We start from the raw sequence: 27,762 nt of genomic DNA, 5'->3' as shown, positions 1-27,762 counted from the left end.
ATGTCCTAACCTGCTACGAAAATTAATTTGTATCGAAGTTCGGTGAAAAGTGTCCCATGCCTGTGACATTGGGAGAGAATCTCAATTGCATCCCCCTCGCGTCCTCTCTCCTCGCCTCCTTCTTTAAACCAAAGTCATAGGTCCCGCCCCTCTGACCTCATCAAATGAGTTTTGAAAAGGAGCCGAGGAGAGAGGTTGAGGAGAATTTATTGAGATTTTCGCATGGTTTGTTCAAGACACCTGGGATCTCTGAAAAAACGAGCTCAGACTGTGACGTCAGTGATCTTCAGAGCGGAGAAGTCAGAGCTCTAGGATGATGCCGTAATTACTAGATGGGATACAGTTATGGTCAATTTGACTTAAAACATTTTGTTGTTGCATTTAGCCAACCCTAACCCTTTTCCTAACCTTAACCTAATGATCATAACCTGCTACGTTAATTATCCTAACCTGCTGCTTAGGTTCTCCCAAACCTGCTATGAAAATACCATTTTGAGAAAGGCTGTGTCCCTTATAGACAAAACCGGTTGATGCTTGAGTTTCCGACTTCAAATTCCGAGTTGGATGACCGTTCAAAACTATTTTCCCAGTCGGAGTTCATTTTTTCCTAGTTTCCAGTTGTTTTGAACGCACTTAAGTCGGAGATTTCCGAGTTCCGGGATGTTTTGAACAAACCAAGTAGCCTAGCCTATTCCGATCTGACGTTTGAGTTGCGAGTGCGACACCGCTCTGAGTTGAACTGGCAGTCCAAACTTCATGTAAGGTCAACAATTTAAATCATTTATTTGAGCTAAACAGTATAACATATTTGATCGTAATAATGACAGTATTGCGTTTACTTTCATATTCGTTGTCTCTCTTTGTATTTATTTGTGGCCTTGTAACGTTACCTGCAGTATATCTTCATGGCTTGAGTAGGCTAAACAGAGTAAAACAATTTCGAATAAGGTATTAGGAAAGGAGAATACCTAGTCAGTTGTACAAATGAATGCATTCAACTGAAATGTGTCTTTCGCATTTAATCCAACCCCTCTGAATCAGAGCGATGCGGGGGGTTGCCTTAAATCGACTTCCAAGTCTTCGGCGCCCGGGGATCAGTGTTTTAACTGCCTTGCTCGGGGGCAGAACGACATTTTTACCTTAAGTGATTTACATTTTGTAAAACTGTTCCAAAGTATTTCCCCGCATAAAAGAGAGATATAGGCTACAATATGTGATCGTATACAAAAGTAGGCAAGGTTTGAAATTATAATGTTTTAGTAAAATATTATATCTGTTGTCAATTTTCAGTATACAAATTATTTGTAATCTTGTTCCGGCCCCCTGACCAAAAATCGGCCCGCGACTGAATCTATTTTATGATCCCTGACCTAGGTCATAGTACATCAGAATGTATAACCATGATGGTGTAGGCTAATTAAATCTTTATGTAATATAAAATTGTTGGCCTTCTAAACAACCGACCCATGGACAATGTGTGCTGCTAGAGAAGAGATATAGCCTAAGGGTTCAGTTAACAACATCAATTAAGGTTTAAGCGAGTTGCACCTGCTGTTTAGTTCAAACTTTACATTTTTATGGGCATCTTGGCCTGCTTGTTTTCATTTAGCTATATTTCCCATTTCAGTGCTCAATGGAAAGCACCGAAAGTGCAGGCACATGTTTCCCAGGTAATTCCCCACTCATACACACTAAAAATGCTGCCAGTGACTTGCTGCTACACTCTGACAGCAACCATCAAACCGAACCCCAGAGACTGGGCTTGGGTATTCAAGATTAGATTATATACCTTTTGTCATGAATATTCATATGTGATCTGTTTCATCTGACATTATGAAATTGATTGTTTTAACCTATATTCCACAATAAATATCCATAGTCTGGAATACCTCCCTATGTTGTCAGTCATGATTGTTTAATAACTGCATTATTGTGCAGGTGGGCTGGAGCACCATAAAGGACACATTTGTGTGGGTAGAACCATCATTGGATCTGATAGGACAGGATCTAGACAGAAAACAAGTGGGTTTTCGTGGTAAGACCATGTGTGCATTTTATCCTCAAACTTTTCAACGAACATGAACTTTGATATTAATCAGTGTGCTCAGTTTAGGTTACACTTTCTTGATGGTTCCAGTAGGCCTATGTTAACTTCTTGATTTTTTACACAAATAATGTAAATGCAATTTTCCTTTGATATTTAAGTGAACAATATTATGCTGGGAATTACACTGACAATGATATTGTATTCCTGATAGCATACAGAGGATTCTGCAGAGTTCTATCAGCTCTGCTATGCTGATAGTAATGACCAAGTGAGAGGAGCCAGCACCCCCCTCTGCTTTAAAACCCCAAAACACAGACTACAGCCTGGAAAACTACCTCTTGGTCATCACAACGCAGGAACAATACAATCCACAATATCAAAAATCCAAAGATTGTGTTTTGAAGACCATGCGTGAACTACTTGTCTTTAAAAGGCAGCACTCTCTGTTTGGATTGGTGATGTTCCTCACAAGAACATATTAGCTAAAATTATCCATAGGTGAGGTTATGTACATGACATGATGTGCGTTTCTGAATCTAGGAACAGGTAGAGTAAAGTGAGAGGGAGAAAGAAGAGCTGGTCATGGAGATAGAGCAACTGAAAGAGCAACATGAGACTCTGAGAAGTGTCCTGAAGGAGCAACAGCAAGAGATTGATCGCCTCAAGGTTTGTTTTACAGTTGTTTGTTCCAACAGCAGCTCCTTTCTCAAGCTGATCTCAGATCATTTTGTATTATACTGTACGTTACCGAAACACTCCTTTTAGTATGATATGTTACGTTTCGCATGGTATGTATTAATTTGTGGAAGTTCATCACCCATTTTGTTTGATGTGTTATGAATTACAATTCGTATTAAATGTTCAGAATTTGCAAAACGTGCAATATGTTACGAATTTGCAAAATGTACAATATGTTACAAATTTGCAAAACGTATGATATTTTACCAATTATAGATAGGTGGCTAACGTTAGCTAGCTGGCTAATGTTAGCCCGGCAAGGGGTTGGGGTTAAGGTTAGGGTTAAGTTTAGGAGTTAGATTAAAGGGCTAAGTTTAGGGGACGGATTAGCTAAAAGGTTAAGGTTAGGGGAAGGGTTAGCTGCACAGTAACTAAAAAGTAGTAAGTAGTTGAAATGTTTCTAATTAGCTAAAATGCTAAAGTTATCTGTGATGAGATTTGCACTCACAACCTTTGGGTTGCTAGACGTTCGCATTATACTCCCACCCCGACCAACAACCCTACTTTAATTTTTTGCCTTAAGTAACCATCTGTCTTGTCGTAATATATCATACTAATTTGAGTGTCCCGGATTTACATTAACTATGTTACGACTAGTCTATGAGACCAGGCTGAATTTCTAGACCCTAGTCATGTGTCAGAATGGAAATTAGAATGTATGTTTTATATATATGCACTACCAGTACTACTACAACTAATTATCATTAGTAGTAAAAAATAAAATACAATCTGACAGCTGCAGGCTCTACACTATACAGCTGAATACCATCAATGCTTTTCAATGGTCTCTCTCTCCTTGTCTTATTTCTAAATGTTTCTTCCCATGAATGGCTGCAGTCTCTGACATCTATTCATGAAAAATATTTGGTGAATATAGTGTCAAAACATGTGACAGCTATATGTACTGTACACCATAAATATTTTCCAATATATCTTCTACTCTTTATTCCACTTTCTCTGTTTCCTTGTGGTGTATATAACTTGCTATTTCTTGTGACAAATCACTGCAGTCTCTGACCACTATTCCTGAGAAATATGAACGAGCATTGATCAAGATCCAACAGCTGAAGAAGGAGCAAGAGGATTTGAAAGGAAAGGTTGAGCTCCAAAGTGTGGAGATTGCACAGTGAGTCATTCTTGTCTGAAGCAATCCATTCAATGCATGGGAACATAGCGTTATAGTCCAACACCTTTCCAGTCATATCATGATATCATCCTGTCTTGGATTTTTTTTTACACTTATGTACCAATGTGGTTCCTCATGCCCCCGTGTCTGTGTAAACAGGCTAACCCCAAGGCTCAAATCTGAGCAGGAGACCCGCAGACTGAAGGATTACATTCAGCTTCTACAGGTCAGCACACTCAGCAGAGTAATCAATGAGAATTAATGCGTTTAACACACATACGCTCTTTAAAATATTTGTTGGCCAATTCATTCAACGTCATGGAATCTGCAGGAGGCTCGGACACAGTTGCACCAGGAGCAGCAGGCTTGCAACAATACCCGCAGACGTGCAGAGAAAGCCGAGAGGGAACTGGAGGTCTATGAGCGCATGGAGAGCACTTCCATGACGTCTGCTCAGACCAAGCAGAAGAGCAGCAAACTAGAGGTGCATTTATACAAACAAACAAAAAAGTGGTATTTTGCTCCCCTTTTTCTCCCCAATGTTGATCTTGTCTCATCGCTGCCACTCCCCAACGGGCTCGGGAGAGGCGAAGGTGGAGTCACGCGTCTTCCGAAACACGACCCGCCTAACCGTGCTCATTAACAACCACCAGCTTAATCCGGAAGCCAGCCGCACCAATGTGTCGGAGGAAACACCGTTCATCTGGCGACCGGGGTCAGCCTGCAGGCACCCGGCCCGGCACAAGGAGTTGCTAGAGCGCGATGAGCCAAGTAAAGCCCCCCTGGCCAAACTCTCCCCTAACCCGCTGGGCCAGTTGTGCGCCGTCCTATGGGACTCCCGGCCATGGCCAGTTGTGGCCAGGGTTGGGGAGTAACTGATGACATGTAATCCGTTACATGTAGGGGATTACAATTTAAAGATATCATTTAATCATATTATTATATGTAGTAGAAAGCGATGGGTTAGAAGGAGCCTACATAACCAACCAATAAAGTAACATTTAACATCCATATATGGCCAGCTATGTAAACTTTAACATTGATTTATCCTGCAATAGATGTCGTTCAATTGGTAGCATACATTTTTGTCTTCTTCTAATGCCTCTTAAGGGGAAAGTAATCTAAAACTAACAGAATGTAATCAGATAATGTTACTGAGTTTGGGTAATCCAAATGCTATGTTACTGATTACAATTTTGGACAGGTAACTAATGGATTACATTTAGAAAGTAACCTACCCAACCCTGGTTGTGGCACAGCCCGGGAATGAACCCGGGTCTGGGGAATGAACCCGGGTCTGTACTGCGATGCAGTGCCTTAGACCGCTGCGCCACTCAGGAGGCCTAAACTAGAGGTGCTTTAAGGATATCTTAGACACTATTGAATTTTCCGATCCACCGAAAGGGATATCATTTTTGTTTATCAATATGTTGTTTGTTCTGTGAAGTTAGTCCACCTGTAAGTGAATAGAGAACACACTAACCTTATTATCTTGGCTGATCACGAGTTGCCTTGTCTCTCCTCTCAGATGCAACTTTTAGAGTTACGCAGAATCATTGAGGAGAAAGAAAACATAGCAGAGATGGCTAAAGTAGAAAATGAGGAGTTATCCAGAGAAAATCAGGTGATTGCTATGAATTTTCCTACTATTTACTAGTCAATAATTTTTTAATTGTTTTTTACAGTAGAGTTAGGGAAGTTTTCTTATCATGGGGGTTTCCACTGTATTCTGTCAGGACCTCAGAAGAGATATTGAGAGACTTCGCAAGGAGTTCACTGACCTCCAGGCTGCTCCAGTGTCCTTGGAGCATCCCAGCCCTTATGGCTCTCCAACTGACCCCACCCCCACTGAGGAGCAGCAGCTAGATGTACTATCTGCCTGTCTACCCTCTGGGAACCACTATGAGACCCCAGGTAATCCCAATTCTCCAGCTGTTGGAAAGCCTCACCTTAATATTCCTGAATGAGAAATGAACGCCACTGGTGCCTCATGAACACTCCTTGAAAAATAACAAAACGTGTTCAATTATGACTGACATATGATTCTGTCTGCAGAAACTGCTCCAAACTCAGAGGAGGAAGAGGTATGTAGAGTCATTCCTATGGTATAAATCTGGGGTCCCCAATTACATTCAGTCCAATTTTTCTTTGAGCGGATGGTCAGGAAGCCGGAACATAGTTATAAATAATTTGTACACTGCAAATTGACCTAAATAATCTCAAACAGATATAGTATTTGACAAAAACAGAATAATTTCAAACCTTGATTACATGGGGATACGATTACATATATCTATCTATTTATGTGTGGGAATACTTGGGAACAGATTTCCTAAATTAAAATCTCTTTGAGCTGATTTCCTGGTTTCCTGATTTCCTTCTTTTAAAGTCTTTTATGTGTATTTGTGTTCTTTTTTTGGGGATCATAAAAATCACGGCACGCCTATAGGGGAGCCCTGTTGTTATACATGGTATAAATGCAGTTTAAACGTTTACAACAAGATACACTAGTGATTTGGGATTAAAGGATTGGTTTCATAATGCTTTATGCACCATCATTTCTGTACTACACTATAGTTAACTCTATCCATCTATCTGATGTTACCACTTACAGTGCCTTCAGAAAGTATTCACACCCCTTTACTTTTTCCACATTTTGTTTTGTTACAGCCTGAATTTAAAATGGATTATATTGAGATTTTTTTCCACTGGCCTACACACAATACCCCACAATGTCAAAGTAGAATTGTGTTTTTTTTACATTTGAACAAATTAGTTAAAAATTAAAAGCTGAAATGTTTTGAGTCAATAAGTATTCAACACCTTTGTTATGGCAAGCCTAAATAAGTTCAGGAGTAAAAATGTGCTTTACAAGTCATGTAATAAGTTGCATGGACTCACTCTGCGTGCAATAATAACGTTTAACATGATTTTTGAATGACTACCTCATCTCTGTACCCCACACATACAATTATCTGTAAGGTACCTCAGTCAAGCAGTGAATTTCAAACAGACTCAACTACAAAGACCAGGGAAGTTTTTCAATGCCTCTCAAAGAAAGGCACCTACTGGTAGATGGGTAAAAGAAAAAGTAGACATTGAATATCCTTTTGTGCATGGTGAAGTAATTAATTACACTTTGGATGCATCCAGTCACTAGATTGGACAGGCATACAGGCATCCTTTCTCAGTTGCCGGAGAGGAAGGAAACTGCTCAGGGATCTCACCATGAGGCCAATGGTGACTTTGATATTATTACCACTTAAGACCTGTACCTGTCTCATAGTTGTGCTTGCAGTGTCGTCACTGCCATGAGTGGTTCCCTGGCATCACCCAGGATGAGCTGGAGCTGCACGAGGACAGCCACAGATTGTGCCCCTACTGCAACCTCATCTGTGACGGAGTGGAGCATGCTATATTTGAGAGATGCCACATCCTCACAACCCATCATACAGAGAGTTGCTGAGAGTAGACTAATGCTGATACTCTGCTGATTATATTCCCAGGAGTTCACTGACCTCCAAGCTGCTCCGGTGTCCTTGGAGCATCCCAGCCCTTATGGCTCTCCAACTGGCCCAACCCCCACTGAGGAGCAGCAGCTAGATGTACTATCTACCTGTCTACCCTCTGGGAACCACTATGAGACCCCAGGTAATCTCAATTCCCCAGCTGTTGGAAAGCCTCACCTAAATATTCCTGAATGAGAAATGGACACCACGTGCCTCACGGACACGCCTTCTTGAAAAATAACAAAACATGTTCAATTATGATTGACATATGATTCTGTTTGCAGAAACTGCTCCAAACTCCGAGGAGGAAGAGGTATGTAGAGTCATTCCTGTGGTATAAATCAGGGGTGTCAAACTCACTTCCTGTAGGACCGTGTGTCTTCTGGTTTTGTTATTTACTTTAAATTACTGACCAATTTAATACCTAGACAACCAGGTGAGGGGGATGTGTTACTAATTTGTGATCTTAATTGATCAATCAAGTACAAGGGAGGAGTGAAATCCCGCTGCTACTCGGCCCTCGAGGACTGGAGTTTGACATCCATGGTATACATCACGTGTCAAACTCATTCCACGGAGGGCCGAGTGTCTGTGGGTTTTCACTCCTCCATTTTACTTGATTGATGAATTAAGGTCACTGATTAGTAAGGAACTCCCCTCACCTGGGTGTCTAGGTCTTAACTGAAAGGAAAAACCAAAAGCCGCTGACTCTCGCCCCTCCGTGGAATGAGTTTGACACCCCTGGTATACATGGTATAAATGCAGTTTCTACGTTTACAACAAGATACACTCGTGATTTGGGATCAAAGGGTTGGTTTCATAATGCTTTATGCACCATAATTTATGTATTACACTATAGTTAACTATATCCATCTATCTGGTATTACCACCTAAGACATGTGCCTGTTCCATAGTTGTCCTTGGAGTGTCGTCACTGCCATGAGTGGTTCCCTGGCATCACCCAGGATGAGCTGGAGCTGCACGAGGACAGCCACAGTGTGTGCCCCTACTGCACCCTCATCTGTGAGGGAGTGGAGCATGCTATATTTGAAGACCACGTCTTCAGCCATGAGGTGTAGAAATGCCACATCCTCACAACCCATCATACAGAGAGTTGCTGAGAGTAGACTAATGCTGATACTCTACGGATGATGTTCCTAACAACCCATCATACAGAGAGTTGCTGAGAGTAGACTAAAGATGATACTCTACGGATGGTATCATGAGTTATAATGATAATATGTGTGAACCACTAAGATGTTTGTTTGCGTTTGTTGAAAATGATATTGTACATTGGTTACACTGTCTGTCCTTCCTGTTCTCTTCAACCAGTGTCATGAGCCCCGTTTATACCTGGTTCTAACATGAGTCCTTTGTCCTAATCTTGTCCACATTCTGGCTGTGCGCACATGTTCAGACAGGTGTAGATGATTCATGCATTGTGATGTGATTGTGATCAGATCTTCCTGCCCACCTCTGGAGGTAGTTAGGCACGCATTGAATATGGACAAGATCAGGACACAGGTAACACCAGGAATAAATAGGGCCAAGATCTGCCTGTGTGATCATCATAGTAATAATATCAGTAATAGTATTATGGGAAATATCCATCAGAAATATAATAAAAGCATCATATTGAAGAAATATATTTTTTAAACATCGTTGTCGAAGCACCCTCAAGTGCATCCAAAATAGCACCCTATTCCCTATGTCAAGGTAGGCAACCCTGTTCCTGGAGTGCCTCAGGTACTGCAGGATTTTGTTCCACCTAGGCACCACACCTGACCAACTGAGCTAATTGATCAATTCAGTGATTGCCTAAATTCAACACACCTGGTCTTCCAGGTCGGTTAAATCAAAACATGCCTTTTGCTCTCCAGGGCCAGGCCTGCACTACTTTAAACCAGGGCCTAAAGGAGAGCAGCAGCTCTGGCTCTCATACCCCAGAAGACAAGAAAATGGTGTGTGGGTTCTCCCTATGTGGATGCAGGGGTGTCCAACCCACCATAGGGCCCTGGTCAAAAGTAGTGCACTCTAAAGAGAATAGGGTGCCATTTGGAATACACAGTCTGACATGTTATATAGAAAAGGAGGAATGAGGAGAAGAAAAAAAAAACGGATTATTTTTTCTAAATGTTTGTATTGTAATAATTACTGTCTAGTGGGGATTTCTGTTCAATTGGGTTTTCGTTGACGTCTTTATTTTCTGTTTAAATTTTCAGACGCATCGTTTTGTGACAAATCGTCTTAGAGGAAAGCACCATGTGGAACTCAGTCTAAAAACAATCTCTAACCACAACCCCTTGGAATGAGTCCCAAAAGGTGCCCTATTCCCTTTCCAGTGCACTGCTTTTTACCAGAGCCCTATGCAGGGAATAAGGTGCCATTTGGGACGTACACCTTCACTTCTCCCCCACTGGGCCAGACATCATTTTAGACACTAGTGTAGATCTAAAGGGATTGGATAAGTGTTAGCAAGATATCTCTAACACCTGTACAATGCTCTTAGATCTACACTGGTGTCTAGAGGATATGGGTTAGGGGATAAGTGTCTAGGAGCTAGGCTAGGGGTTGTTTCTGGATGGGTCCTTGCAATTGGACACTTTGGTTTTGAAAACAAATGCAAACAGAGAAGAAAGGAGAGAGAGAGGAGAGGAGGGAGGAGAGAGGTGAAGAGAGAAAGGGATGAGGAGAGGAGGGAGAGAGGTGAAGAGAGAAAGGGATGAGAAGATGAGAAGAAAGAGAGAGGGGAGAAGAGGAGTGTTACATCAGCATGTCTTCCTGGGGGTCAAATTTAGGGTAATCTAACTGTGGTCTGATAATGTCCATTTGTAGGCTGGTTCTGGCCCAACCCATCAGTTTCTGGAACCAATCAGAACAGTCAGAATGAGTTTGCATTCTAGAAATCACCAGGGAGGGTGGCACATCCATACTCATCGTGGAGAAGAAATGTCAGTTGGTCGGAGCGATGTGAATAGGTAGCCAGACAAGGGTAGGTAGGCTATCCATCCTTCTTCAATGCACTGATAAGACATGACTGGTCTGGTGGAATCCGTACTGAAGAATTCTTATGTTTAACTTGTATAGGAGAAGAGAAATACTTTATTATCCACACAATATGGAAATGTTTCTTCTGCTGTACCCAACACACACACACTAGGTTGGAGAGGCTGGATCTGTCATAGAGGAGGAAGGATCTATTTTTGTGAATACTTATGGCAGGTACCCTACACATAGCCTATGTGTTGTCTTAGTTAGGCCACATATTAATGTTATCATGTCATTACGTAATTGTCCAATTTAAATGCAATATTCTGCTCAGAACTCACTTTCAGGATATCTGGGTAGGCCTAATATACTGTCTATGGAGATTTGTTTTGACCAGCTCATGAACTCGATGGGCTTTTTAGGACGTTGTTTTGATGCTCGACGCTCACTCCACCGTTCGCTCACATTCCGGATCTAAACTGGGGTGTATTCATTAAGAACCAAACGGAAATAAACGGGCAGAAACGGGGAAGGACTAACCTGAGAAACGCTCGTTTTCGTTGCAAAACATTGTGGTACGCTATGCACTTGTGAACTCAACCCTGGCAGGTACTGTTTTACTCTCTCTTTCCTCTCTTCTCTACCCCCTTCTCTCTTCACCTCTCTTATCTACTCACCCCCCTATCTCCTTTATTCTCTGCATTCTTTTTTAAAACCAAAGCGCCCAGTTTTAGTGATACAACAACACCACGTTTAGTAGCCAAACGTCGCCCAAATAATGTTTTTATATGCGGAAGTATAAGTGAAAGTAAAAATAGCTAAAGCTACACGAGCTCACTGCAATAGGACGCGAGAAAGATTTTGGGGACAAGGTAATGCTTTTTTAACAATCGATAACGGATTGTGAAACCAACACATGATGTGCTGTGCCCAGCCTTTGTCCTACTACCTATTTTTTTTTTTTTACTATTAAATGCGTCCTACTACCTATTTTTTTTTACTATTAAATGCGAATTATTTGGCAAGTTTGTGAACATATACATTAAAGACAACTGCTCTTTCCATGAGTTGGTCCTGCTGCCCCCCCCTGGGTGCACGTTTTGGCTTTTGCCCTAGCACTACACAGCTGATTCAAACAACCAACTCATGATCAAACATAGATTATTTTAATCATCGTTTTTGCCGGAATTCTCCATTTCTAATATGTGTAAACACAAGTGCGGGATTTACTTCTGGGTTAACAGAGATTAATACATGCCCAATGACCATAGTTTAACTGTCATACATCATTTGTCGAACCCAATCAGAACCCCAAATATAAGCTTGTTTTAACCCATTGTCATAGATAAATTGACATTCAGATGGTGTATGTTTTTTCAAAATATTTTTTTTTGAGTAAATAAACCTACTCATTATTTGACTGTTCTACTATTGACTGACTATTTACTATCTTCTTGTAGATATCCTTCATGTTGGGACATACCAGTGATGGGGCAGAATCACATCCTGTGACATGGCTTGTACAAGGCAATCTGCTTTAGAGTACATTCAAAATGGAAGGAGACTCCTTGTTGAAAGGCTCCAGAATCTGTCCCTCATTGTGGAAAACCTGTTCCAGCGCAAGGTTCTTCAGGAGGAGGAAGTCAGTAAAATTCAGGCAGAAGTTGACCGTTTTGACCAAACCAGAAAAATACTGGACTGGGTCACGGCCAAAGGAGAAGCTGCATGCTACGAGTTACTGATGATTCTAGACATCACAAGGAAGAGCACCTTAGACAATGCTGACTTACAGCAATGGATAAGCTGCTTCCCCTTCAAGGAAGACCCAGAGATGACAGACTACCTTGTTGGCAAGTGATATATTATATTATACAATTAGTATCCAGTTCATAGTATACAATTGGCTGGGAATATATATATTTTTAGGTGCGTTTGATTTAGCTTACTGTGTGCATCGGGTGGGCAGGGTTTCTGTTGGCACAGTGCATTTACTCTCTCTTTTCCTTTGTATCATTATTTTAGGTTCAAAACCCTGTCACAGATATCAGTCACAGCTGAAATGTAAAGCTCGGAAGATCACAGAGGGTGCATGGAAGCAAAGCTGTAGTCTCCTACCAGAGAGGTGTAGAAATGAGGTGACTTTCTCTTACACTCCTCTTGTGTTAGATACAGACGTGCCTTCATCTCTCTCTAAAATCGAAACGAAGAGCAAAAGATGCAAGAAAGCTCGCCCTAAAAAGCTAAAGAGCTTCATCCCCATGGCCAAACAGGAAACGTCCCCGGTTGACCTGCTTAAAACACCCATGAGAAGGATCCTCTTATTTGGAAAACCTGGAATTGGAAAGACAGCAGTCGCCCATCAAATGTTGAACCTCTGGGCACAGAAAGATCACAGAGAACTAGATTACATGTTTTATTTTGATGTGAGAGACATTTCACCCAGTACAAATCCCATGAGACTGGAGGATCTTCTCTTTAACATGTACAGTGAGCCAGAAGAAAGTAGAGAAGAAGTGTTACAGGATATGAAGAAGAACTCTGAAAACGTTGTCATAATTTTTGATGGAATCACAGACCTCTCCTTTCATTCAGTAATAAAGAAACTTGTGTTCAAGGACCTCCTCCCTGATGCAAAGATTGTGATCACATGCAGACCAGAGGTACCATCAGAAGACTTCCTGACAGACTGGCCCTCGTTCAGAGTGGAGGTGAAAGGGTTTAGTAATGAGTCCATCCGGGCTTACTTAACAACGATGCTGAGTGCTGAGCCTAACCCTACGCCAAACCATGACTCCTTGAGCAGTGTGTTAAACAACCTAGAGTTGTTCAGTCTGTGCCATGTCCCGATGTATGCATTGATGGTGGTTGCCTGCATTTATTATTCTACCCCAGAGGCTTCTAAGCAGCCATGGCCTACAACTAAGATGTACATCAACATCCTCCGTTACTGCATCCTAAAACACAGTGGCAAACAGATGAACGATCTCGACAAGTGTCTCGTAGAAAACAGAGAAAAAATATTGTCTTTAGCAAAAATTGCTTTTGATGCAACACAGCAAAAAACGATGAACTTGACAGAACTGAGCTGCGAACTAAGCAGTGTCCAGTTTTCTTTCTTGGGGGCGCTTATGATTATGGTCGAGCCCACAGTCTCAGACACTTACTCTGCATTTCTCCATTACACAATGCAGGAGTTCTTTGGTGCCCTTTGGCTCTTACAGAATCCAGACAAAATCAGAGAGGTTCTAGAGAAGTGCCAGACTGAAGAATGGAAACACACAAAACACATGGTTCCTTTCATGTGTGGGCTTCTGAATGAGAGGAATATTCAATTGGTAAATGGTCTAGTTCCAGCTCAACAGATCAAGAAGACGTCAGATTGGTTCTTCAAGGAAGTGGTGAACACATTTCTTCCACTTCAAACAAACCAAGATCATGCAGAAGGTGATGCTCCTGAGTTTGAGATAGATCTTCTGTTTTTATGTCAGTGCTTGTATGAATCTCAGTCTACTGAGGCCTGTTTGCTTCTTCTGGACAAACTGGACTACAATCTAGACCTGGATGAAGAACATCTTGATCCTCACCAGTGCTGTGCAGTCTCCTATATGATCAGTCAGTCTGCAGAGAGAAAGGTCGGCTTGGACCTGAACAGCTGCACTGTGTCAGACCAAGGACTAAGGCTGATACTGGCCTCTCTGAAGAATGTCCGATATCTCAGGTAATATTTGTGTTATGTATTTGTGTAATTTAGTTATCTAATGCACCAATTTGTTTCCAATTAACTAGTCAAGAAATAAAAAAGAAAACTAAACTTTTTACATTTATATGTTGTATTCTCCTCCACTCAGATACTGAGTTATAAACACCTCTGTTTCATGCTACTTTGAAACGTTTGACAAATGTAATTATAATATACTCTATTTCAAAACCCTTTTCTGATCATAGATCTGACCCCTCAATGCTGTGTCAACTCTGTACAACTTTGCTGAGCGGTGAGGCAGACATTGACTTCACCAGCTTACTTGGTCTCTGTGGAAATGAGTTGCGCCTTCCATTCCTGGGTGAAAGACAAGTGTTTGAGAGAGCAGAAGAAGTGATGAAGCAGAGCCTAGAGAGGGTTAACCTCTGTCTACACTGGGATCGGACAACTCTTCTCAGTGAAGCTCTCAGCAAGACCATTTTAAAGTGTTTGACACATATCAACAAACTCAGGTAAGTGTTTACACTGCCAGTATATATTTATTCATTGTCTTTGTGACTATTAATTCATTTAAGTCAATTAAAAACATAGTTTGTCAATATAAATAGGAACAATATCAAGAGGTTAATATCTAGACAAAGAAGTCACTGCAACAATACAACAAGATAGACACATGGCAACAGTATTTAGTCGGTAAAAGTGGCAGTCACTTTCTACCTGTATTTACAGTATCTAAACAAAGACTTTCTTATGCTTTATGGTTCACAGTTTTACCCCACTACAACATCAGAGAGGATCCCCTGAAAAACTAGAGAAAGAAGAGAAAGCAGTCCTACTAGATTTGTGTCTACAAGCAGGATTGTATCACAGAGAAACTTTCCAGGGTGCTGTGAACACACTGCTGTCACTGTTTTCTGTGTATCAAACTGAAAGATATGACATCCTGCTGGATCTGTACTCACATGTGAAGTACAATAGGAAACAAGCAGGCAGAAGTATCCTTCCATCATTGAGACCACTTTACCAGCCAGCTCCTGCAGTCTGGTCCATAGACCTCTCAGAGAGAAAGGTCTCCCTCCTCCTAGAAGTGCTGAAACTCCAACCAGAGAAGAAATCTGTAGAGCTGAAAGGCTGGTCAGATGAAGAGAGTGAAGTGAGGAGTTTCCTTCAGTGTCTGCCCTACATCTCACAGCTCAGGTGAGTTAAATCAGTACTGTTCAGGGATTGTAGTTGTCTGTCCCTGTATTTCCCTTTAGAGAGGTTTATTTGTAGCTTTCTGCGTGAGCCTAATATGCTAAGTATACACATACTGTTTTGAAAAGATGCAATCTTACTTTGTAGTCTACGGAAAAATTCAAGTGGATGATGAGTGCAGAGAGATAGTTGTACTTTATCTACTAGAATGTAACCATTCAAAATTCATATCATCCCTCCAACACTTTCTTCATCTCTTTAATGTTAAACTGTTCATGCAGTTTTGCTCCACCACAGGATCAGAGAAGATCCCCTGAAGACTTGAGAAAGAGAGAGAAGACGTTCCTACTGAATCTGTGTCTTCAAGCAGCCCTCCATGAGAGAGAAACCATACAAACAACTGTAGAGAAAGTGTTGTCACTGTCTGAAGTTTATCACGATCGGAAATGGGATCTCCTGCTGGATCTGTACTCACATGTGAAGGACTATGAGACTCAAACAGGCAGGAGTGTCCTTCCAGCATTACAGCCAGTTTACCAGTCAGCTCCTGCAGTCTGGTACATAGACCTCAGAAAGAGAAAGGTCTCCCTCCTCCTAGAAGTGCTGAAACTCCAATCAGAGAAGAAGCCAGTAGAGCTGTGGGGCTGGTCAAATGAAGAGAGTGAAGTGAGGAGTTTCCTTCAGTGTCTGCCCTACATCTCACAGCTGAGGTGAGTTGGATCAGTACAGTTGAGGGATTGTTGTAATGAGTATGATGGGAGACAGAGTGCTGGTTTTAAGCGCAGGGCGCAGCAGTTGTTTATTTAGTAACGGACCACAGGAGGACAGGTAGAAGGTCATACACAGGGAATCCAAAAAGGTAACAGTACAGGCAGGGAAAAAGGCTAATAACGTCATCCGGGAGATCAGGCAAGAGCTTGATGACAGGAAATCTGATAGGCAAAAATACAGGCAGGGAATAGGCAAAAGAAAATTGTTAGTGAGGATGGCCAAAAACTACAATACACGGGAGGACTAACATGGAACGAAACAGCGCTCCAAATAGAATGTGTACAAAAACAAACAATACCTCACAATGATGGGGTGCAATGAACTGAACTAAATAGTGTGTGTAAATGATGTACAGGTGTGTGAACAGGTGATCAGAATTCAGGTGATTGGGATCTGGAGAGTGAGCTGTGTTCAGGGGATCTATGTGTTTGAGAGTGTGAGCTGGAAAGTGAGCTGCGTTCAGGGGATCTATGTGTTTGAGAGTGTGAGCTGGAAAGTGGGCTGGAAAGTGAGCTGCGTTCAGGGGATCTACGTGTTTGAGAGAGTGAGTTGGAAGCAGATGTTACAACTGTTGTCTGTCCCTGTATTTCCCTTTTCAAAAGGAAGTTTGTTCGTAACAACCTAATATGCTAAACATACACATACTGTTTTGAAAAGATGAATCTCGCTTTGTGGTCATGATTATAAGGAATGATTGAAGTGGATGATGAGTTTAGAAAGATAGTCATGTTATCTTACCCACTGTAATGTGACCATCAGAAATGCATATTATATCTCTCACATATTCATTTTTTTTTTTTTAACTGTTCATGCAGTTTTACTCCACCACAGTATCAGAGAAGATCCCCTGACGACTGGAGAAAGAGAGAGAAGACATTCCTACTGAATCTGTGTCTTCAAGCAGCCCTCCATGAGAGAGAAACCATACAAACAACTGTAGAGAACGTGTTTTCAATGTCTGAAGTTTATCACGATCGGAAATGGGATCTCCTGCTGGATCTGTACTCACATGTGAAGGACTATGAGACTCAAACAGGCAGGAGTGTCCTTCCAGCATTACAGACAGTTTACCAGTCAGCTCCTGCAGTCTGGTCCATAGACCTCTCAGAGAGAAAGGCCTCCCTCCTCCTAGAAGTGCTGAAACTCCAACCAGAGAAGAAACCAGTAGAGCTGTGGGGCTGGTCAGATGAAGAGAGTGAAGTGAGGAGTTTCCTTCAGTGTCTGCCCTACATCTCACAGCTGAGGTGAGTTGGATCAGTACAGTTCAGGGATTGTTGTCTGTCCCTGTATTTCCCTTTTTAAAAGGAAGTTTGTTCGTAACAACCTAATATGCTAAACATACACATACTGTTTTGAAAAGATACAATCTTACATTGTGGTCATGATTATAAGGAATGATTGAAGTGGATGATGAATTTAGAAAGATAGTGTCACGAGAATTTTCAATCCCAATGATAATAACTATCAATCAATCAATAGCTTTGACCAATCCCCGAGGTTTGTAAGACCATGGGTTTAATAATAATTAGTCAAAGACTCAGCTTATGCAAAAGGCTAGTACAGTTTATTCAGAGAACGTTCTAAAGTCAAGAATACAAAAACATACATTTTATAGCTGCGCACATACATACACACAAACAGTAGGTGTCCTACGCACATACATACACACAAACAGTAGGTGAGTTTTATCCTTCTCCACAGTTCGCACCACTTTGTATCACTACCCAGCCGACAGTTCCATTCCCCCGAGATTAGGTAGACCTTGAGAAGTACTCCCTGTCCTCTCCCAAGTCTCTCAGAGGCCTAGCCAGGTCGGTCCAAACACAGTTTTAATTGTTCTTCGATATTTTACTAGGCACACACACACACAAGTTCAAATCCTAAGCTACGCCTTGCTCAGACCGTCTGTTTTTCCACTATACAGATACATTGTTTAACCTAATTCCGACTAAAACTACACACATCATCAGATTATAATTTTATGATTCTAATCAATTTCATACAGTTATAAGGTTTCAGAGTGGAATTATTTTATCATTATCTTTCAACATTTAAATTATTTTATCAGATAGTCATGTTATTTTACCCACTGTAATGTGACCATCAGAAATGCATATTATATCTCTCAAATATTAATATATTTGTTGTTAAACTGTTCATGCAGTTTTGCTCCACCACAGTATCAGAGAAGATCCCCTGACGACTGGAGAAAGAGAGAGAAGACATTCCTACTGAATCTGTGTCTTCAAGCAGCCCTCCATGAGAGAGAAACCATACAAACAACTGTAGAGAAAGTGTTGTCACTGTCTAAAGTTTATCACGATCAGAAATGGGATCTCCTGCTGGATCTGTACTCACATGTGAAGGACTATGAGACTCAAACAGGCAGGAGTGTCCTTCCAGCATTACAGACAGTTTACCAGTCAGCTCCTGCAGTCTGGTCCATAGACCTCAGAAAGAGAAAGGTCTCCCTCCTCCTAGAAGTGCTGAAACTCCAACCAGAGAAGAAACCAGTAGAGCTGTGGGACTGGTCAGATGAAGAGAGTGAAGTGAGGAGTTTCCTTCAGTGTCTGCCCTACATCTCACAGCTGAGGTGAGTCTGAACATGTGTGGTGGTTAGTGATTATGTGATGCTACTGATTATTGTCTTTTAGAAACCTGGTAAATATAAAAGTTAAAATATTGGAGAATCTGGTAACATTTCTACTCAGATTTCCTGAATGAACATGTTGCATTTAGAAATGTCACACATAGATATTGTTAATTTATCTAAAATTATAAATTTTTTCATCAAACAAAAGCGCTATGTAAATGTATAACTACTTCACATATATTTTAGCGATGACTGGTTTCATGTGTCAATCCATGTCTGAATCCGCTGTTACTGTCCTTGTTGCAGTTTCTATCTATGGAGGTATGAACAGTCAAAGCTGATCAAGTTCCTGGTGGGTCTCCTGTCTCAAGCAGCAGAGTGGGAGGAGCAGTCAGGAGAGAAGACACTGAGGCTGCTATCATCAGTGTGTACTTACAGAACTTTCCCTCTCTGTGACTGGGATGATGATGATAAGTGGTTTCAATGTGATTTCCTGCTGGATCTGTACTCACATGTGAAGGACTATGAGACTCAAACAGGCAGGAGTGTCCTTCCAGCATTACAGCCAGTTTACCAGTCAGCTCCTGCAGTCTGGTACATAGACCTCAGAAAGAGAAAGGTCTCCCTCCTCCTAGAAGTGCTGAAACTCCAACCAGAGAAGAAAACAGTACAGCTGAAAGGCTGGTCAGATGAAGACAGTGAAGTGAGGAGTTTCCTTCAGTGTCTGCCCTACATCTCACAGCTGAGGTGAGTCTGAACATGTGTGGTGGTTAGTGATTATGTGATGCTACTGATTATTGTCTTTTAGAAACCTGGTAAATATAAAAGTTAAAATATTGGAGAATCTGGTAACATTTCTACTCAGATTTCCTGAATGAACATGTTGCATTTAGAAATGTCACACATAGATATTGTTAATTTATCTAAAATTATAAATTTTTTCATCAAACAAAAGCGCTATGTAAATGTATAACTACTTCACATATATTTTAGCGATGACTGGTTTCATGTGTCAATCCATGTCTGAATCCGCTGTTACTGTCCTTGTTGCAGTTTCTATCTATGGAGGTATGAACAGTCAAAGCTGATCAAGTTCCTGGTGGGTCTCCTGTCTCAAGCAGCAGAGTGGGAGGAGCAGTCAGGAGAGAAGACACTGAGGCTGCTATCATCAGTGTGTACTTACAGAACTTTCCCTCTCTGTGACTGGGATGATGATGATAAGTGGTTTCAATGTGATTTCCTGCTGGATCTGTACTCACATGTGAAGGACTATGAGACTCAAACAGGCAGGAGTGTCCTTCCAGCATTACAGCCAGTTTACTAGTCAGCTCCTGCAGTCTGGTCCATAGACCTCAGAAAGAGAAAGGTCTCCCTCCTCCTAGAAGTGCTGAAACTCCTACCAGAGAAGAAATCAGTAGAGCTGAAAGGCTGGTCAGATGAAGACAGTGAAGTGAGGAGTTTCCTTCAGTGTCTGCCCTACATCTCACAGCTGAGGTGAGTCTGAACATGTGTGGTGGTTAGTGATTATGTGATGCTACTGATTATTGTCTTTTAGAAACCTGGTAAATATAAAAGTTCAAATGTTGGTGAATCTGGTAACATTTCTACTCAGATTTCCTGAATGAACATGTTGCATTTAGAAATATCACACATAGATATTGTTAATTTCTCTAAGATGATATATTTTGTCATAAAACAAAAGCACATTATGTAAATGTATAACTACTTCATATATATTTGAGTGATGACTGGTTTCATGTGTCCATCCATGTCTGAATCAGCTGTTACTGTCCTTGTTGGAGTTTCATATTTGAGGAGTATGAATACTCAAAGCTGATCAAGTTCCTGGTGGGTCTCCTGTCTCAAGCAGCAGAGTGGGAGGAGCAGTCAGGAGAGAAGACACTGAGGCTGCTATCATCAGTGTGTACTTACAGCACTTTCCCTCTCTGTGACTGGGATGATGACGATAAGTGGTTTCAATGTGATCTCCTGCTGGATCTGTACTCACATGTGAAGGACTATGAGACTCAAACAGGCAGGAGTGTCCTTCCAGCATTACAGACAGTTTACCAGTCAGCTCCTGCAGTCTGGTCCATAGACCTCTCAGAGAGAAAGGCCTCCCTCCTCCTAGAAGTGCTGACACTCCAACCAGAGAAGAAACCAGTAGAGCTGAAAGGCTGGTCAGATGAAGACAGTGAAGTGAGGAGTTTCCTTCAGTGTCTGCCCTACATCTCACAGCTGAGGTGAGTCTGAACATAATGTATGTGGTTAGTGATTATGTGATGCTAATAGTGATGTGTCTTTATGAAATCTTGTAACACGAAACCTCAATGTTTACTCAGAATAGCTGATCTATAAAACTCATATTACGTTATGTCGTGGCATATTATGTAACTTTCTCTGTAACATCACATGGTATTACTTTTCCATACGACAGTTCAATATTCATGTATTCTAACTGTTGTTTGATTTCATGTGTCCCTCATGTTTTGCTGTTTCAGCTGTGATTCTGACAAGTTCTTCCAGCGCGTGTGTGAATCCATCCCTGTGAGGTCCAGAGAGGATGCCCAGCAGTTGGCCTCTCTCCTCCAGGCCTTGGGCTCCACCCTGTCACTGGGAGGACAGTTACCCAGGAAAACATGCAGGTCTGTGGTGAGAGTCCTAGGCCTCTGTGCCTTCAGAGTGGACCTCACTCTCACCCCCAGCAAGATTTCTCTGAAAGGAGCCTCGCTTCTCTTCACACGTGTGTCACAGCTACACAAGCTCAGGTGTGTTTTGTACGCTAGATTTTACAGGTCTATTGATTAGTTTGATTTCTTTTTGTGCATTTTATCTGAGAAGGTTTCTCTGTTTAAAAGTGGCTTGAGTTATTGTTTTTCATTCCAGGCTGAATGTGGGCATGGCAGTGAGACTGGCCAGACTGGCTAGGAGGACAGGGAGAGGTGGGACTCCACTGACTGTCCCAGAACTCTCCCTGGTCCTAAAGAGCAGCCAGCCACCAGAGAGAGTGTTATCCAGAGCTCTGAGTAGTGTGGCATCCCTGCTGAGATTCTGGACGGTGCAGTGTTTGGACCTGACTGACTTCTGCATCCAGGGTCACTCTCTCATCACACTGCTGTGTCACCAGGGCCCTCTCACTCTCAGGTCAGTTTGAAGCTGTTGTTTTTTTACTAGTAGAAATAGGTAGAACTTATACTTGTGTTTTTATTTATATCTGTGTTCATTTCTGACTGCCTGTATGTTCCAACCTCCTAGACTGCACTCAGACACTCTGCAGCAGCTGGCTGTAGTTGTGTATGAAGCTCAGGACAAGGACTTGACTCAGTGGTTCCTGGAGAAGGTTGGTGGAGACCTGACCTCCTGCAGGCTGGACTGGGAAGTGCTTCTCTCTCTGCTGCAGCATTCAACCCACAACATCACAGTGGACCTCAAGAAGAACCGGCTTCTAGAGAAGAACATCTCAGATCTTCTCCCCTTTCTGGGAAGGGTTATATTCAAGAGGTGACTGAACTTAATTTTATATATAAAGACTTTTTAGAAAGAAGAAAACAAATATTTTTGTTTTGAGTTATACCCTGTATTATCATTAGGGTTATATTCAAGAGGTGTTTGATCTTTATTTAATATTGATAGACTTGAACTATTAATGTTCTACCCAGCTAGTTGTTGCTATGTGAGTTATCCTTTTTAAAACCTTAACATAACCATGACAATCCATTCTACATCTTTCTGCAGGCTCAGTTCCAGCTTTGTGAAGTCCATCATCAGACAGATCTATGACAGTAGAGACAGTGTGTGTGTGTTCAGTTTGTTGAGGTCTTCAGACCATTGGATCAACCTGAACAGCAGAGAGCTGGACAGAGTGGACTGTACTGCTCTGTGTTTCACCCTGCAGCACAGCCACCAAGTCAAAGTCAACCTGCTGTGGACCTCCATACCACCGGGGGAGATAGAGAGCATCCTGCCTCTTCTGGACAGAGTCTCCCAACTCAGGTTTCGTTGGCACTCTTTGACCATTCTAGAATGGATAGAACTACGGTGCTTTACACTGTCTGACTCTGATAACCACTAACCCTAACCTTAGTGTAATGCACTTACCTTTCTCTCAGGGGTGGAATTGAAGCGGAACGTGTGGGAGTTGACGTGAATCACAGAGTTGTAGTGTGTTTTATCAGTGTTTTATTGTGTGCTGGTGTGTAAATAAGACGGTCTCTGTCTCTCTCTCACCTGCTGTAGTGTTGACAGGAAGCTGTTGCTGAGTTTCCTCCACTCCTGCGCTGCCTCTCAGATCCTGCAGGGGGCACTATCACCAACAACAACAACAACAGCAGCGGAGCTGCTCAGGGCTCTGCAGTACAGGTTGGACTTTTCCTGCTCCTCCTCTGTGGACCTGTCAGCTCACGACCAGGGGGAGGCGCTGTGTCTGACCACTGACCACTGTAGGGTCATAAACTCTGTTCTGAAGCAGAGCCAACACAGCACACAGCTGGTTCAGAACCCGACCCAGAACCAGTCCCGAAACCAGCCCCAGGTGCAGCTCATCCTTAAAGACTGTGAGGTGGAGCACGGAGCACTGAGAGAGCTGCTTCCCATCCTGCATATTGTCAAGCTGAGGTTAGAAACACAAGGACAAACTAGTTTATAAAAGTAGGAGTTAGAGCTGTCTCATAATGTTATCTCTGGTTATTGTTCCCTCAGCCCCAGCAAAGCTCTGCTACTTCAGCTGCTGGACCATGTGTGTGAGGGGATTGAAGAGGGGGTTCTGAGGCACGCAGTGTCCCTGTGCAGAGCCCTGGATGGGGAGCTGGATCTCAGTGAGACCAGGCTGAACCAAAAGGCCTGTGGATCTCTGGCCCTGGTTCTGGAACACTCAGAGGGGCTGTCAGAACTGGACCTCAACCACTGCCAACTCACAGACCGCCATCTACAGCCCCTGCTCACACACCTGCACAAAGTTGAAGTCCTGGAGTGAGTGGGTTTCACTGTGTGTGTGTGTGTGTGTGTGTGTGTGTGTGTGTGTGTGTGTCCATGTGACTACATGACAAATGTCTGATCCTTCATTCTCTTTCTGTCTCTGTATTGTAGCCTGAGTCACAATGACATCACTGATGCTCTGACCGACAGAATACTCCAACTGGTCTCCACCAACACTTCAATACGCACCGTACGGTGAGTGTGTGTGACGTCAGTTTGTGTGTGCACGTGAGATCATATGGTCTCTTTTTCTGGGTGCAACTATTTAATGATGGTGATCTGTAGTGAAATGTTCTAAAACTAATAATGATGATGATGATGATGATGATGATGATGATAATAGTGTTCTTCTCTGCAGGCTCTTCAACAACAGAATCAACGACAGAAGTCCGTTCCTGACAGACAAGAGGTTTGAGATCTGGTGAAGCAGCATCAGGTCCAAGTCCAGACAGGAAGAGAAGATGGATGTTGAAGAAGCAGAGAAGATGGATGTTGAAGAGGCAGAGAAGATGGATGTTGAAGAGGCAGAGGAAGAGAAGATGGATGTTGAAGATGGGTGTAGTAGCTACGAAGCCTCGGCAGGGTGAGACTAGAGGGACTCTTCTGACCAGCATCTCATCAACCCTAACCTTGACCCTAACCGTAACCTCATTTTAACCAATTCTTAAATTAAATATTGGTTTGCATGTCAGCCACATCCCCTTAGTTTTTAGCTGACCTCATCATGATGTCAGAAGAATGACCAGTGATGTCATCAGGGATTTTGGGACTAAGGTGTTAGTAGTTGAGACTGTGAAGGATAGGTGAAGGATAGGTGAAGGATAGGAATGTGTAGTTTTATTTACCTCTTACATGGTTCTTAAACACAGGAACATGTGTAGTATAACGGTTTTTGAGCTTTACTTAACTAGATGATTTTTGTGATCTGACAATTTGTGAAATTCCTTCAGAAGGAATACATTGTATATGTGTTTTTATAGTCTAGTATTTATCAGGTTGATGTGAATGTGTTCTACAATTGCAGTGGGAGACTAATACATGAGTGTTTTGTTGCAGGTCAACTGCAGGGTATTGTGTTACTCAGGCTAGCCTTGTTGAGAACCAAGCTTCCCTATTCAGGAAGCAAGAGGTGTGTTGAGTTCGCTTGAACGTTTGCTATGTTGTGCAACGGTTTGTACTGAATGACACGTTTCCCCAAAATGTTCTTGAACAGACTTCGAGGTACGTTTGGTGGGTGTGGCGAGGTGTGGCTTGAAGCAATGAGTAACATATTTTTATTTTTAAAGGGCAGTGGACATGCTGACAGCGTTCTCCAACCCACAACCTAACCCCTCCCCATTTTTCAACTGGTTGTTCGGTACAGCACCGTTTACCTTCAATTGAACCGTTTCAGAACGTAAAAACATACTGAACGCAGCCCTGGTGTAGTTCATGACAGAAAGTAGCTACAAGTGGGTGGAAACCATTGATGCCTCGCAACACGTCACACCAATCAATTGCCTTGCTTTGGAGGAGCACTAAAGGTGCCCACTAGTGCCGTAGGAGGAACAGTGTGTGAGGATGCCCAGGAAATCGCTGATGTATAACATGTACACACACCATAACAAAATGTATTTAGTAGAGCAGTTGTAATGCCTTCATCGACTTGAGAAGAACATTACACGCAGCTTCCCTTTTAGGGGCATGTGGGGGAGGTTTCTTGAAATATAAAATCCAATCAAAATGTAGCCACTGGAACCCAGCAGACCATTCTAACTGTTTTCAATGTGTTTCTATGGGTTAATAGATCCCCCTACAGGAGTCCTAAAATGCTATAAGAAATAGCTAAATGGTCCTTGGTATGATCATCTTAAAGGCCCAGCGCAGTCAAAAATGTGATTCTCCTGTGTTTTCCTGTGTTTTATACACTGAGTATACAAAACATTAAGAGCACCTTCCTAATATTGAGTTGCACCTCCCTTTTTGCCCTCAGAACATCCTCAATTCATCAGGGCATAGACTATAAGGTGTTGAAAGTGTTCCACAGGGATGCTGGCCCACGTTGACTCCATTGCTTCCCACAGTTGGCTGGATGACCGTTGGGTGGTGGACCATTCTTAATACACACGGGAAACTGTTGAACACAAACCGGTGCGCCTGGCACCTACTACCATACACCATTCAAAGGCACTTAAATATTTTGTCTTGCCCATTCACGCTCTAAATGGCAGACATACACAATCCATGTCTCAGTTGTCTCGAGGCTTAAAAATCTGTTTATGTCTTGGAAAGAGCAGGTGTTCATAATGTTTTGTACACTCAGTGATAATGTAAGAGCTGTTTGAGAAGACTGTTTTGGTGGGATGGAGTTTTGGCCTTTCATGGTGACATCACCATATGTTAATGAGTGAATAGACCATATTCACTAATTAAGGCTATATTTCACAATAGGCCTACTCAGGCCAGCTATTGCAATATGCAATTATTCATGTAACAATCATAACAAATACTTCAGAAATATAATCAGTAATATTCATGATGTCACTGCCCACACTTTGATTGTCTTTGGATTGTAGACACACAAGTCTTCCTCTTAGTTGCTCTGCACCATCCCAACACCTGGTGAAAGCCAGGCAGAGTCAGAACAAGTTGTGATTGTCTATGATCAGAACTTCCAAAATCCAACCTTAGTTTCAGAACCACCCTGTCGGATTTAGGAACACCTAATGGGGTATTTAACGGCTTTTCGGACACCAGCACCAAGCATACCATCTCTGGATGGTGTGAAGCCATATCTCTGTAGTGTCACCGCAGACTGTTTTGTTGTTTCAAGATACATGGCGTAGACACGGCAACCTTTAGGGATGACTCCACTCTTAACATGATTGTTTTTAGATCAGTAAAACATACAGTATTTGGTGAAATGAGATATTGCATTTGTAGGTAGGTTACATTATTTCATATTATAGGCAAATTATTTTGTTGTTTGTCTGATTGAGGAAGGGGGAGTAAAAGATTTTGTAGAATTCATCACCAACTGGAATCACTGCCCTACTGTGAAGTTGTCACGTACCATCCCATACCATCGCAGGTAATGACAAGAAAAATGGTTTGCAATGTATTTCTGTCATGTTTTGTCGTTGATTATCATGTCTTGTCCCTGTGCTTCCCTTCTATTCGTTTCCCTCTGCTGGTCTTATTAGGTTCTTTCCCTCTTTCTATCCCTCTCTCTCCCCCTCCCTCTCTCGCTCTCTCTCTCTATCGTTCCGTTCCTGCTCCCAGCTGTTCCTCATTCTCCTAACTACCTCATTTACTCTTTCACACCTGTCCCCTATTTTGCCCTCTGATTAGAGTCCCTATTTCTCCCTCTGTTTTCCGCTTCTGTCCTTGTCGGATCCTTGTTTGATGTTTGCTGTTCTGTGTCCTTGTTCCGCCCTGTCGTGTTTTTGCCTTCTTCAGATGCTGCGTGTGAGCAGGTGTCTGTCAGCTACGGCCTGTGCCTTCCCGAAGCGACCTGCAGTCTGTGGTCGCGTCTCCAGTCGTTCCTCTCTACTGACGAGAGGATTTCAGTTTTCCTGTTTTGGATTTACCTAAGATAATATCCAGGAGTATCGTTTTTTGTTTAAGACTGGAATAAAGACTCTGTTTCTATTAAGTCGCTTTTGGGTCCTCATTCACCAGCATAACATTTCAACAGTCTTTCATACTTACAAGTTCTTTCCAGTCATCTCCATGACCTTTCATTATCTTTGGGTCGTAGACACAGTCCTCCTCTTCCATGCCAACCTCAGGTGGTACCCAGCCAGTGTCATAGCCATGCAGTGTGCCAGGTCTTCTGCTTGGGGTGGTTCTTCTCTATGATAATAACCTTCCCCACATCCACTCTGACTTGAAGTACTCTTTTCTCCCAGTAGGGGACACCAGGAGGGTTTTCAATGGCTTTTAGAATGTCCCAACTAACATAGACACCAGTTCCAAGAACACTTTAGTCTGCACTTGGTGTGAAACCATTGTTCTTAATCAACTCTGTTGTGGTGCCGTAGAACATCACATATTCTGTCTGATCTTCAGGACGTGTGTTGCTGTCTAGGAAGTTAATGTAGTATGGAGAGTTAGCCATAAGCTAGTAACCAAACTGCAGCT

The 27,762-nt window shown here is 42.3% G+C and overlaps 3 protein-coding genes across 3 annotated transcripts; all 3 read left to right on the top strand.

Moving 5' to 3' along the window:
* Positions 1 to 221: 221 nt before the first annotated feature.
* Positions 222 to 9,718, top strand: LOC139579251 (GRB10-interacting GYF protein 2-like). Its single transcript, XM_071407741.1, has 12 exons — positions 222 to 758; positions 1,628 to 2,035; positions 2,259 to 2,713; positions 3,796 to 3,911; positions 4,071 to 4,137; positions 4,243 to 4,395; positions 5,440 to 5,535; positions 5,648 to 5,825; positions 5,967 to 5,995; positions 7,418 to 7,562; positions 7,705 to 7,733; positions 8,335 to 9,718. Exons 3-12 carry the CDS (start codon positions 2,630 to 2,632, stop codon positions 8,497 to 8,499), a joined length of 1,062 nt encoding a protein of 353 aa, XP_071263842.1. The 5' UTR covers positions 222 to 758; positions 1,628 to 2,035; positions 2,259 to 2,629; the 3' UTR covers positions 8,500 to 9,718.
* Positions 9,719 to 12,430: 2,712 nt separating this feature from the next.
* On the top strand, positions 12,431 to 16,071 carry LOC139579248 (protein NLRC5-like). Its single transcript, XM_071407737.1, has 4 exons — positions 12,431 to 14,126; positions 14,354 to 14,620; positions 14,877 to 15,305; positions 15,584 to 16,071. The coding sequence occupies exons 1-4, from the start codon at positions 12,667 to 12,669 to the stop codon at positions 16,014 to 16,016; spliced, it is 2,589 nt and encodes an 862-aa protein (XP_071263838.1). The 5' UTR covers positions 12,431 to 12,666; the 3' UTR covers positions 16,017 to 16,071.
* Positions 16,072 to 17,027: 956 nt separating this feature from the next.
* LOC139579748 (uncharacterized) lies at positions 17,028 to 27,268 on the top strand. The gene is made up of 13 exons (XM_071408570.1): positions 17,028 to 17,317; positions 18,973 to 19,413; positions 19,720 to 19,837; positions 19,991 to 20,160; positions 20,469 to 20,909; positions 21,168 to 21,434; positions 21,553 to 21,810; positions 21,922 to 22,167; positions 22,402 to 22,659; positions 22,903 to 23,280; positions 23,365 to 23,634; positions 23,752 to 23,835; positions 23,999 to 27,268. The coding sequence occupies exons 1-13, from the start codon at positions 17,028 to 17,030 to the stop codon at positions 24,063 to 24,065; spliced, it is 3,288 nt and encodes a 1,095-aa protein (XP_071264671.1). The 3' UTR covers positions 24,066 to 27,268.
* Positions 27,269 to 27,762: the final 494 nt, after the last annotated feature.

This window comes from Salvelinus alpinus, chromosome 6 (genome assembly GCF_045679555.1).
Source record: "Salvelinus alpinus chromosome 6, SLU_Salpinus.1, whole genome shotgun sequence".
NCBI classification, from domain to species: Eukaryota; Metazoa; Chordata; class Actinopteri; order Salmoniformes; family Salmonidae; genus Salvelinus; species Salvelinus alpinus.
Note: the sequence above shows the minus strand (reverse complement) of the source record. Positions and strands in the feature narration are given on the sequence as shown.